Source organism: Rhamphochromis sp. 'chilingali', assembly GCF_963969265.1.
Source record: "Rhamphochromis sp. 'chilingali' genome assembly, chromosome: 1".
Classification (NCBI taxonomy): Eukaryota; Metazoa; Chordata; class Actinopteri; order Cichliformes; family Cichlidae; genus Rhamphochromis; species Rhamphochromis sp. 'chilingali'.
This window is the reverse complement of record NC_137929.1, coordinates 1,135,001-1,148,068: the sequence shown is the minus strand read 5'-3', so window position 1 is coordinate 1,148,068 and position 13,068 is coordinate 1,135,001. Positions and strand designations below refer to the sequence as shown.

Genomic DNA, 13,068 nt, shown 5'->3' with positions numbered 1-13,068 from the left:
GCATTTGCTGCAAAGGACCTGCTGATGGATGATGCAGTGCAGAGCAATGGCCTCCTCCACGCCTTCCTCTTCCAGTTTGTTTTGTGCCACCAGTCCATTTTCCCTCCCTGTCATTGATGGCGCTCCATCTGTTGTTATTCCAACAAACCTCTTCCATGGCAAACCAACATTCTCAATGGCATCACACAGCTTGTAAATATCTGCTGAGCGGTGGTCTGGCCATGCATTGGAATTACTGTGAGCAGCTCCTCCATCACTTCAAAACTGTCATCAACACCACGGACATACATTGGGAGCTGGGCAGTGTCGGTGATGTCTGTGGTCTCATCAAGAGCGACTGAGTATACACTGAAACATTTGGCTTTCTCACACAGTTGGTCATAAATGTCACTTGACAGGTCAGAAATGCGATCTGCTGCGGTGTTGGCAGAAAGGCTGATGTTGCTAAACTGACCTTTCTTTCCCGGACAGACTATATTTGCAGCCTGCAATATGCACTTTTAGACAAATGCACCTTCTGTGAATGGCTTCCCTGCTTTAGCAATCATCTCACTAACCACGTGGCTCCGACTGCTGCATTATTCTCTTTGGTTGCTTTCTTGGAGAAATCTTGCTGCCTCAGTAGATCTGTTTTAAGACTGGCAACCCGGTTCGCTCTCTCGTCTCCCTGGTATTTTGCATCCAGCTCAGCATGTCTAGTTGTGTAATGACGTTTCAAATTGTATTCCTTGTGCAGCGCAACTTTCTCTGTGCAAATAAGACAGGTCGGGGTGCCCCTGTGCTCAACAAAGAAATATTGCATTTCCCACTTTTCCTGAAATTGTCGGTGCTCATCACCAACCTTTCTCTTCACCGCAGGCTTTGAAAAAGACATGTTTGGGGCTATGTGACATTTATAATTCTACTTGGTGTCACTGTCGCATTGAAGTTTCAATCAAGCGTTTAGCCGACGGACGGGGAACGTCTCAACGCGTAGAGAACGTCATTTCTGCTTCTTTTTCTTGCAACCGTAGCACTGCGATCGGCAGATAAAAAGCCGGTAGCAGTCTCCTTTGTTTTTACGCTCGATGTTCATGTCTTTCATGACGACACGAACACCGTGTTGTTTGCAGATGGTAGAAAGTGCAGGGATAGCGAGCGCAAAACAGGCGACTGCTCACGGCGCCGGGCTGTTGTTACAGGAGAAAGAAGCGGGAATGACACCGTGACATATAACAAATAACATCAGCTGTTTCTGATGTTAGTTGTTTTGACTGCTTTTACATTATATTGAAATATATGTAATGTTCATGTTTGCTGCAATGCAAACGCAGTGATGCAAATAAAAACATGGAGCCACAAATTACGGTGCGACCCTATAATTAGTCCGGGTTACCGGGGACTGTTGTTGCCGATGAACAGGTGTCGCTATGTGACTGCAGACTAAATTGGGCTGCATTGAGTTCATGACTTTTCTTTTATCCCGCCGCCTACGCATCACTGTGAGAGTTAATATGAGATCTCTCTCTGTGGAAAAATAACTTTAAATCCCACTGACGTGTGTATAAATCTATATACGTATAATGTCCCGCTGGGCAGCAACTTAAAAAAACAACTTTTTTTGAAGTGTTGTGAACGCAGCGCGCTGGGGCGAATGTCGGCGTTTGCCCAATAGAAAGGAGGAAGCCAGCCAGGCACAGGAAAGAAAGAAACACTCCAGGGCAACGCTGCTGGAACTTTGACTCATTGAGAAATGTTTCCCTGCTTGCATCAAGCCCGGCTGGTGTCCCCTGAGATCCATATCCCACCCTGATTGGTGGGTTAATTCAGCTCCGCCCACAACACTGTAAAGTGTCATACATTATCAAACTAACATTACATTTTCATATTAAGGTGGGGCCAAAAACTATCGTCCTGTGGGCCACAATTGGCCCGCGGGCCACGAGTTTGAGACCCCTGGTGTAGGAGGACACCTACTCTGTGTCTGGTTAAGTATAAGAGCCCTTTGTTAGGGGGACCGCTGGACTCTTAGCACCAGCTTTGGGGTCACAGGGTCACATCTGGAACACACACACACAGACACACACATACGGGTCTATGTGGTATGGCGGGACTATACTACGTCAATCCGCCCGGTGGTGGTTTAAGTGGACTACCCTTTTGAAAGGACTTAGAGCCAAGGGAGCGAGGTTAAAGTGTTCGAAAAAATCTGAAAAAAATTTGGGTCACTTCAGACCTCATACACTCCCTATAGAAGTCTAGATACACTGATACACACCAACCAGACTCTATTGTGTTTTCTGGAGACATTGTCCACTTGACAACAATGTGTTTTATGAGGTCCAAAAAAAGCAATATTGGGTCTTTAAAGGGACAATGATGTAATATTTAAATAGCTCATCATTACCATGAATACACATCTGACAGGACACAGGATTACTGGAACATCATTTTATTAGTGTTCTTGGATCTGAACATTAATTTTAACCATAAATAAAAAAAGAAATCTATGGACAAAAATGCCCACGCTTCCCACAGAAATATAAAAATATAGAAAACAGAAAAATTAAAAACATTTAAAATGAATTTTAATAGTTTAAAGGTAAATATTAAGGGGAGAAAATATGCATTTATAATTTTTTATTTTAAATATAACCCGTCAAAAAAAACCCTAAATAAATTAAATGTAAAAATTATGAAATACAAACTACTTCTGTATTTAACAAGAACTTTTTTTTCTTTAAACAGAACATCAGTGTTAACAACAATTGGCAATCTGACCAAGATGTAAAACCACAGCTCTCTAAACAGTTATTTTAGTTCATTTTTTTCTGCCTTTTTGCAGTTAATCCTCTGTTTCTTACAAAATCTCGTATGTTTTGAACTGTTCTTCCTGCCAACACCGGATCTTCTACCAATTTGCAATGACTGCATTCATTTTTGGTGGCTAGTTTCCCTTCGTTTATGTGGTCTTTAAAATGCCTCATCACTGCAGCAACCTCAGCCTTGGACCACATGTTTTTGGGAGCTCTTCGGGAATTGTGGGATTGAGCAGCATTTTTCTCTGGAAGATATATAAAGTAGTAGTAGTTAAAACAAACAAAAAACCAAACAAAAAAAACAAAAAACATTTGGTGGTTAAAAGAATGGATGCTACCCTGTACTAACTTCTGAAATGTGTTGCTACCATCAATATCAAAACGAGCTAAAATTCTCTTTGAAAATTTATCAAATTTCTAAAATGAGACATTTAGTGTTCCGCTGTGAATAAAAGACTGAATAAAAAGTTGAATAAAAGTCTCTTGATGCATGCTCAATCATCCAGGTAAGTAAATCCCAAAACGTTGATTCTGTTAATCTGGACGTAGCGTTTTCAGTGGGAGAAACATTTTGTCACTCATCCAAGTGACTTTTTGCCACCACTCTGCAGTTTGCCATATGTTGCAAAGTGATGAAACAATAATAAGCTTCGAGAACCAACTGCACCCCTTACCTTCAGAGGGAGCAGCAGTCTCACTTGCTGCAGGCATTGTGAGTGGTCCTTCATCTGCTGATTACACAATTTGATTAAGTTTTAATATTTGTAACAAACATTTTATCCACAGAAACCAAGCTAGTGGTAACTTACCACAATCTACAGTGTCTTGGAGCTGCGCTGTGTTTGTGGAATCAGCTACTGCATGTACAGGCTCACTGGTGCCACACGCCAACATTGTGAGTGCTGTGTCATCATCATCTGATTCACTCTCACTGTCCTTTGTTTCAGCATCACTTAATGCAATTTCATCTGAGAAATTGTGGGAAAACCCCCCCAAAAAACCAAACACAAACCCCCCAAAAACCTCACATTAACAACGAGATATGACAAAATACAGAACAAATACTGGAAATTATAGTACATAGTTTTACTATTTAAGGCCACCACTCTGCAGTTTGCCAAATGTTGCAAAGTGATGAAACAATAGACTTCAAGAACCTTAAATCATGGACATTTAACAGAATGGTCTGTGCTTTTAGGTTTTAATTCTGTTGATAAAGCATAATATTCAACTACTGCCCTAATATTTGCTCCTTTCAATACAAACCTTCTATTTTGATCTCATCCAGTGATTTCCCCTGGATCTGGGAAAGTTGTCCTTTTTCCAGTGTTAAAAGCAGTTTGGAAATCTTGGCCAGCTGTGTTGTGGGAACTGGTAATCTGTAGAATTCGCGGTGAACGCGGATATCATGACCCAGGAAATCTGCAACCTGATCAAGTTCGTTGTTTTTCAAATTAAGGACTTGTGAGAGTGTGGCAACATGTTTTCTGAGCTGTGTCGATCTTAGATACTCAGGCTGCTTTGCTCCACACTGGTGTGCATGAACACGCAAGGAGTCCATTCCTCTGTAATGACTCATTGATCGGGGTCTTGCAAAGAGGTAGATATTAGTGGCACAAATACCACAGTCAGGCCTCCTACTAACCAGTAGTGACAGAGCATCCAGCATGCTTGGTGTTAGCAGAACTGGAACATTTCTGTCCCTTTTTCCCATTATTTCTATTCTACAGAAATAGTTACAGAGTCTCTGTTCCATTTCTGAGAGCCCCATGGCAACATCTGTGTGGAGTGCTGTTTTGTCTCTTTCAAGAAAACTTTTGAGGCGCATCTTTGAAACCTCTCCAGAACGTCTTCGGTTGAACACAATGATTTGTGAGAGTGTAACTTGTGCAAGTTGGGCATAATTCTGAGCTGTGGCTTCGTTCTCCAAGCTGCAAAAGGCACTTTCTGCAGATTTTTGAAGGTAGTGATGGAGAATCCGAACATCTTCTGTAAAGGGCAATGTTGATGGCTTGTTAAACTTTGCCTCACTCAATGTGTTCAAGGCACGGTGAGACACCATCTCAGACCATTTGGAGACATACAACTTCTTGAACGCATCAGTGGACTTGATTAGGGCTTCATCCTCTGTCATGAGGGCACGACAATGGATAATGTCAGACATTTTATGCAGTGTATGTCCCAGTTTCAGCGCAAGGCTTGGAGTTTTGTATGACAGTGTCTCTTCATCAAAACCTGAAACTTTCTTTACTGCTTGCACAACTCTCTGGAAATTAGCAGGCTTAATAGCTTCTTCCATGTTATGCACTGAGAATTCTGTGCGCAGACACAACAACAAACGTCCCGCTTCACGAAGCTTCTGTCGTATATAATCATACTTTGTAGGGTCTTGTCCATGTTTATTGTAGAGGGACTGGGCAAACTGAATAACAGTAAAGTCATTTCGCACAGCTGAGGCAATCTCATCTTGTTTCATAACAGCAAGAACCTTCCAGACTCCACTTGACACCTGCGGATAACACTGAGACTCCAGAGTTAAAGCCAGGCCGAGTACTTTGGTTCTTCCAGGTTCTTTATCCGTGTCATCTTTTGGTTTGTTAGGACATCTGCGGACATGTCTCCAAAGATCCTTGCGAACATACATCCCTTGACAATAAAAGCAATGAGCAAACTTTCCCTCTACTGCTTTAATCTTGGGTCTTCTCTTCACTTTCAGTGGTCCCACTCCACCATGCAAAACTGCAGCATTATGCTTAAAATTTCCCTTATTTCTCAATTTCTCTAACAGACTTTTACGCTCGTTTGAGTCTCTAGGCAGGGAAAATGCATGCACAACATCAGGAGCCGTTTTGTGCGTTTTCAGGTGGCGGGAAATTTTAGCTTGTGGTTTGCCACAAAAATAGCAGTAATTTCTTTTACTTAAAGTCATTTTTTCTGATTCAGTTTCGCAAAGCTCACTTTTATCTTGTGGCTTGTCCTTTGTCAAGTTGTGGATTAAATTCGTTGAATCTGATTGTTCATGCGCTTTGGAGATGTCATCTTGGCATAGCAGACCTTTTGATGTGCTTGGCAATAATGAGATGTCTTCATCTGAATCTTCATCATATGACTCTGAATCTGGCACATATTCTTCTTCTGATATGCTGTGGTTGCCATCATCATCGCTTGATATTTGATCCAGAACTGAATGTGGCAATCCATCCTCCCCTGAATATTCAGAAATTTCTTCTTTCTGGAATGTAAGAACAAAAGTTTTTTTAATTGATCAATACTTTAGACAGGTAAAAAATAAACTGAAAAAAAGTCAAGCCAAATATGAATGGGATACACACCTGTGTTGACTGGTGGCAATTCTGATTTGCCAATTTTGCAAGGCAAGATTTGTGCCAGACCCCTAAACAAACTGAAACACATTTTGATAGACTTAATTTAGCTTTGCAGTTCTATTTAAGTGAAGTAGTTTTTTGTCAAAGCATTGCAGTAATGTCAAATGCTGAGAAAAAAAAAAAAAACAAAAAACTGTTCACATTAAGGATATTTTAATGACTACACATACACTGCTAATCCCCCTCCCCCCCCCCCCCCCCCCCCAAAAAAAAGGACATCCCAGATGTGAATGAAGGAATTATTCTTATTAAATACTTTGTTCTTTAGGTAGTTGAGTGGCATGAAAGTGTGTAGTTGAATGTGTGTGGCCTCCAGATGCCTGTACGACTTCCCTACAATGCCTGGGCATGCTCGGGATGAGGTGGCGGATGGTCTCCTGAAGGATCTCCTCCAAGACCTGGACTAAAGCATCTGCCAACCCCTGGACAGTTTGTGGTGGATGGAGTGAGACATGATGTCCCAGATGTGCTCAATTGGATTCAGGTCTGGGGAACAGGCGGGCCAGTCCATAGCATCAATGCCTTTGTCATGGAGGAACTGCTGACATACTCCAGCCACATGAGGCCCAGTGTCGTCTCGCATTAGGTGGACCCCAGGGCCAAATGCACCAGCATGTGGTCTCACAAAGGGTCCGAGGACCTCATCTTGTTACCCAATGACAGTCAGGCTCTCTGGCAGGCACAGAAATGCCACCCCTCACCATTACTGACCCACTGCCAATATGATCATGCTGGAGGATGTTGCAGGCAGCAGAACATTCCCCACGGCATCTCCAGACTGTCACGTGCTCAGTTTGAACCTCCTTTCAGCTGTGAGGAGCATAGGGTGCCCGTGCTGAAGTTGCCAAACTTTGTGTTTTCTGGCAAATGCCAAACATCCTGCATGGTGTTGGACTGCAAGCTCAATCCCCACCTGTGGATGCTGGACCCTCAAGCCACCCTCATGAAGTCAGTTTCTGACCATTTGAGCAGACAGATGCACATTTGTGGCCTGTTTGAGGTCATTTTGCAGGGCTCCTCTTGTTCCTCCTTGCACAAAGGTGGAGGTAGCGGTCCTGCTGCTGGGTTGTTGCCCTCCTATGGCCTACTCCACATCCAGGTAGCACCTCCATGCTCTGGACACTACACTAACAGACACAGCAAACCTTCTTGCCACAGCTCACATTGATGTGCTACGCTAGATGAGCTGCACTACCTGAGCCCCTTGTGTGGGTTGTAGACTGTCTCATGCTACCACTAAAATGAAATCACCGCCAGCATTCAAAAGTGACCATAACATCAGCCAGAAAGCATAGGTGCTGAGAAGTGGTCTGTGGTCACCACCTGCAGAACCAGTCCTTTATTATGGTGAATTGACTATAATTTCCACTTGTTGTCTACTCTATTTGCAAAACAGCATGTGAAACTGGTTGTCAGTGTTACTTCCTAAGTGAACAGTTTGATTTCACAGAAGTGTGACTGACTTGGAGTAACATCGCATTGTTTAAGTGTTCCCTTTATTATTTTGAGCAGTTTATGTTATGGAATGGGGAATTGAGGACAATCCCAAGTATACCATTTTTACAAGGTCCTGCACCAATGAGGTAATACTGCATTTCTTTAATTAGACGTGACCACCCATTAATTAAAAAGGGAGCAGTGTTCATTTCAGCACGTCTTAACTTGTTGAACTCTATTAATGCTTTTTACTATACACTGTACCTATTCACTAAATGTCTCACCTTTGCACTTAAAGCCAAGCCACTTGAGGGAGGAAACCGGTCCCACACACTGAATGCACTTGTCCAAAGATGATATTGTTGTGCACACCAGACGATGATTGTGACACTGTTAGCAAAATATTGCAACATTTATTTGTTTTGGACAGTTGGAAAGGTGTGTTTTCAATTCAGTTGCAGATATCAACTAATAAACTTCGTCCATGTAAATCACATCACACCCAGGTGACTGCCAAACACACACACACACACAGCATCCATAAAGAATGATGATAGATTAAATTATTAGTTCATTAAGTGGTACACTGGATTATATTTACCCTTTCAGGCTCTGGATGTTTCAGGTCCAGATCATTGTTTGGAAAGCTGTTTGGTTGCGGCTTTAGGCAGCTCACAGTCTTCTGAATCTGGCTGGTCTCAGTCTTCGTGTGTAACAGATAGAGAATGAAGACAAAAGAACAGTAATCTGACAGTTACTAAAAATGCATCACTCAAGAGGATGAATAGACCATTTCACTATCGGCAAATAGCGTAAGGTACACATCGTGCATGAGAAACATTCATTAAAATCTGTCCTAGGTCAATGTTACCTCTTCAAAATCTTGCACTGAAGAAGAATGCATGGCTTCTGAGCCTTGCTGAGGCATTTCTTCATCAAGATCCTGCAACAAAGAAAAGATGGCACAAAGATTAGACCAAGTGCTCTTCTTGCAACTGTACTGGGCAGGCCTGTGCTTCTGTTTTTAATTTGCATGTGTGTGTGTGTGTGTGTGTGTGGGGGGGGGGGGGGGGGGGCTTTCCACTCAAGAAATGTTTTCTTCTGAAAAAAATACTGGCTACAATAATTAACAACTGATTCCTTTGCAATCATCCATCCTCTTCCACTTATCCTTATCAGGATTGTGGGGTAGCAGTTTTGGGGCCTATACCAGCTACCATAGGGCAGTACAACCTGGACAGATCACCAGTCTAACATGGAAGGACAAGCATTTGCATTCACACCAAAGGGCAGTTTTGAATCACCAGTTAACCTAACCCCATAAGCTACATCTTTGGACTGTGGGAAGAAGCCAGAGTACACAGCCAGAGAGAGCCCATGCACTAAAGCAGTAAAAAGTGCCTAAAACAAGTTAAGTTGTATAGTACTATCTATCTTAATGTTCAAGCCTGAGTTTCAAACCACATAGAAACAAAGCACATGCAGTCAGTTCTGCATGCTGTAGGTCAAACTGTCAAGAAATACGAGAAGACCCCTCCTAAAACCAGAGTGATGTCACCATGAAGCAAACTTTGACGGAGTCTCCCAATAACAGTGTGGTCCTCCTAAGTCACATTTGGGTGGTTAACACACACACACACACTCAGATGTTATCCAGACTTGCACTTTGAAACAATGAAAAGGACCTACAAGCCACAGTCCATGTAAATCACATCACACCCAGGTGACTGCCAAACACACACACACACACACACACAGCATCCATAAGGAATGATGATAGATTAAATTATTAGTTCATTAAGTGGTACACTGGATTATATTTACCCTTTCAGGCTCTGGATGTTTCAGGTCCAGATCATTGTTTGGAAAGCTGTTTGGTTGCGGCTTTAGGCAGCTCACAGTCTTCTGAATCTGGCTGGTCTCAGTCTTCGTGTGTAACAGATAGAGAATGAAGACAAAAGAACAGTAATCTGACAGTTACTAAAAATGCATCACTCAAGAGGATGAATAAACCATTTCACTATCGGCAAATAGCGTAAGGTACACATCGTGCATGAGAAACATTCATTAAAATCTGTCCTAGGTCAATGTTACCTCTTCAAAATCTTGCACTGAAGAAGAATGCATGGCTTCTGAGCCTTGCTGAGGCATTTCTTCATCAAGATCCTGCAACAAAGAAAAGATGGCACAAAGATTAGACCAAGTGCTCTTCTTGCAACTGTACTGGGCAGGCCTGTGCTTCTGTTTTTAATTTGCATGTGTGTGTGTGTGTGTGTTTGGGGGGGGGGGGGCTTTCCACTCAAGAAATGTTTTCTTCTGAAAAAAATACTGGCTACAATAATTAACAACTGATTCCTTTGCAATCATCCATCCTCTTCCACTTATCCTTATCAGGATTGTGGGGTAGCAGTTTTGGGGCCTATACCAGCTACCATAGGGCAGTACAACCTGGACAGATCACCAGTCTAACATGGAAGGACAAGCATTTGCATTCACACCAAAGGGCAGTTTTGAATCACCAGTTAACCTAACCCCATAAGCTACATCTTTGGACTGTGGGAAGAAGCCAGAGTACACAGCCAGAGAGAGCCCATGCACTAAAGCAGTAAAAAGTGCCTAAAAGAAGTTAAGAAGTTGTATAGTACTATCTATCTTAATGTTCAAGCCTGAGTTTCAAAAAATTTCAACATAGAAACAAAGCACATGCAGTCAGTTCTGCATGCTGTAGGTCAAACTGTCAAGACATACGAGAAGACCCCTCCTAAAACCAGAGTGATGTCACCATGAAGCAAACTTTGACGGAGTCCCCCAATAACAGTGTGGTCCTCCTAAGTCACATTTGGGTGGTTAACACACACACACACACACACACTCAGATGTTATCCAGACTTGCACTTTGAAACAATGAAAAGGACCTACAAGCCACGGTCCATGTAAATCACATCACACCCAGGTGACTGCCAAACACACACACACACAGCATCCATAAAGAATGATGATAGATTAAATTATTAGTTCATTAAGTGGTACACTGGATTATATTTACCCTTTCAGGCTCTGGATGTTTCAGGTCCAGATCATTGTTTGGAAAGCTGTTTGGTTGCGGCTTTAGGCAGCTCACAGTCTTCTGAATCTGGCTGGTCTCCGTCTTCGTGTGTAACAGATAGAAAATGAATATACAGTGCATTTTTGAAGAGGATTTTGAAACATTAAATAAACTGTATGAGAAAGATAAGTTTCAAGCTATTGTCTTTAAAATATTCACTGTCATGTATAGAGAATTTAAGGCCCTATGATTAAGAGACAAATAGTCAGTGTGATTTCTTTATTTTTTAAGCCATTGCTAAAGGAGTAAAACAATCACCTGTAGCAGCAACGAACTGTCACTAGGGCCCATTTATCTTCAAGGGACAAAATTTAAAATGAATCTAACTAAAGAGGCTACACAGCAAAATCTCCAGTGTTAAATTAACACTAGAGAGTGTCTATATGGGTCCACACAACACTGTTGAGTGTTGAATTAACACTTTTGACAGTGTTATATGTTTAAAAGTAACCTAGTCAGTTTTGAAGATTAACAAAGACTAACACTGAGCAGTGCTGATTTTCTAACACTGGAATATTTCTAACATTTTGAGTTATTTTCCAGTGTTAGAAAATCAGCACTGCTCAGTGTTAGCCATTGTTAATCTTCAAAACTGACTAGGTTACTTTTAAACATATAACACTGTCAAAAGTGTTAATTTAACACTCAACAGTGTTGTATTTAACACTCAGAGGTGTGGACCCTTATAGACACTCTCCAGTGTTAATTTAACACTGGAGATTTTGCTGTGTAGAATCACATTAAACATCAATCACTGTTAAAATTTAGAAACCGAAAGCCATTTTTTATTTCTGCATACCTGCTGATATTTTTTTAGTGCTTTTAGAGGGCTTTGATGTGGCAGCCATCACAATTGCCTGTTTTCCATTAGTACCTACCCCTGTTTTTCCAGTAGGTTATAGTACCATGTAGTTTTTCAGTAACTACTGCACCAAGGTTCCAAGTGATCCAAAGTGATCAGAAAATTTGACATAGACTGAATGCCACCAGGTGGCTGGTCAATGGTGTCACTCGATAAGTTATGAGTGCGCCTCCTTCGTGAAAATCCAAGCCATCATTTTTGAAACTCTGAAATGTTTGAAATAGCGACCAAAATTAACAGCGTGATCCCTGAATTGACCACTAAAGTATAGACTGAGCAGCAGGCATTTTGTCACCTTGACGTCCATGCTTGCTGTGGCATTTATATCACTGGATGCTCGGCTGCATTGCTATAGTTACCCCAGGCACAGTAGGTGATACTCAATTTCAGTGAAAAACTAGATGCCCTAAGTCACGTTAAGCCAATTTGAGTAGGTACAAATGTAAAAATGGCTTAGGGTATGCAATTTATCAGTTCCAAAAAGTACAATTGTAGAAATACCTTGCATCTCCAGAGCCAATCCGAGTCACCATAATTATAGTCTATTTCTTCGCCTGGACTTATGTCTCTGCTTGCAAATAAGCATAGATGGGGCTTTCCATTGATATTTAATATTTTCATCTTAGCACTTGGACTGATGTGGTTGTCGTTGACAAGTCTGCCTAATGACCCATCTTCTTGAGATGCATCCACACTGTGGGGTTAGGCAAAAAAGTATTAGCTTAACTAGTTAGTTAGGAAGCTTTTTTTTTCATAAATCAAAAGCAATGTGTCATTTAATCTTAATCAAACTACACTGATATAATACGCACCACCAGAGTTTTCCATCAAACTTGAATTCAAACATGAACACCTTCAGGCTGTCATGATAAACTCTGTGTCTCCGCTCACATTCTTCTTTTGTTATGAGTTTACCTCTGTATTCCAAAAGAAAGTCTCCTTTTTGGAATGGAACAGTCGTGAAAATGCCCCGACCTGAATTGCAGAGGCATACCAAGTGAGTGACAAAAGACAAAGTGACAAACTCCAAATCTAATCCAAACTAAAGACCAACTTACCTTTGAAGGCATTTATGTAGTGGATATCAAGTCCCAGTTTGTCCCTTCCAGCAGAAACATGACAGACTGCATCCTCCCGTGGAGGAATGCGTCTCCTTCGCATGTTCTCCTGTACGATTGGCTGTATTACCAAAGCATATAAAGTATTACGATTATCGTCATCATTGTCATCATCATCAGTAGTAGCAGAACTAGCAGTAGTGTAGTTTACAGCATAAACACAGCTGACTTATTCATAGTGCTAATTTATGCCTTCTTTTAAAATGTTAAAGGCCTAGTACTCAAAATGGCGACATGTGACATTTCTGTAATGGCGACTGCAGAGAGTGATACAAGTACTGAGAAAGCTTAGGCATCAAAACTGTAAGAAGTTTTTTCTTCAGGCATATAAATAAATACACGACTAAATACACTTATACCC

At 41.5% G+C, this 13,068-nt stretch overlaps 2 protein-coding genes and 1 long non-coding RNA gene across 6 annotated transcripts in view; 1 reads left to right on the top strand and 2 right to left on the bottom strand.

Annotated features, from left to right (window-relative positions):
- Nucleotides 1-13,068, top strand: part of LOC308397145 (NACHT, LRR and PYD domains-containing protein 3-like) — a 93,816-nt gene that overhangs the window by 36,357 nt on the left and 44,391 nt on the right. The gene's annotated exons all lie outside the window — the stretch shown is intronic.
- On the bottom strand, nt 2,410-6,264 carry LOC308399359. Its single transcript, XR_013972142.1, has 5 exons — nt 6,131-6,264; nt 4,065-6,030; nt 3,608-3,766; nt 3,473-3,529; nt 2,410-3,043 (listed from the first exon to the last, which is right to left on the bottom strand). It is a non-coding gene; the product is annotated as an uncharacterized lncRNA (long non-coding RNA).
- Nucleotides 6,588-13,068, bottom strand: part of LOC308399529 (uncharacterized protein) — a gene marked incomplete at its 3' end in the record, with an annotated part of 7,476 nt that continues 995 nt past the window's right edge. Inside the window, exons 2-11 of the mRNA XM_080886844.1 lie at nt 12,648-12,768; nt 12,402-12,564; nt 12,091-12,283; nt 10,668-10,769; nt 9,716-9,787; nt 9,446-9,547; nt 8,493-8,564; nt 8,223-8,324; nt 7,906-8,011; nt 6,588-6,829 (exon numbers count right to left, since the gene is read on the bottom strand). Coding sequence (XP_080742970.1) covers nt 6,588-6,829; nt 7,906-8,011; nt 8,223-8,324; nt 8,493-8,564; nt 9,446-9,547; nt 9,716-9,787; nt 10,668-10,769; nt 12,091-12,283; nt 12,402-12,564; nt 12,648-12,768 — 1,275 coding nt within the window. The remainder of the gene's footprint in view (nt 6,830-7,905; nt 8,012-8,222; nt 8,325-8,492; nt 8,565-9,445; nt 9,548-9,715; nt 9,788-10,667; nt 10,770-12,090; nt 12,284-12,401; nt 12,565-12,647; nt 12,769-13,068) is intronic.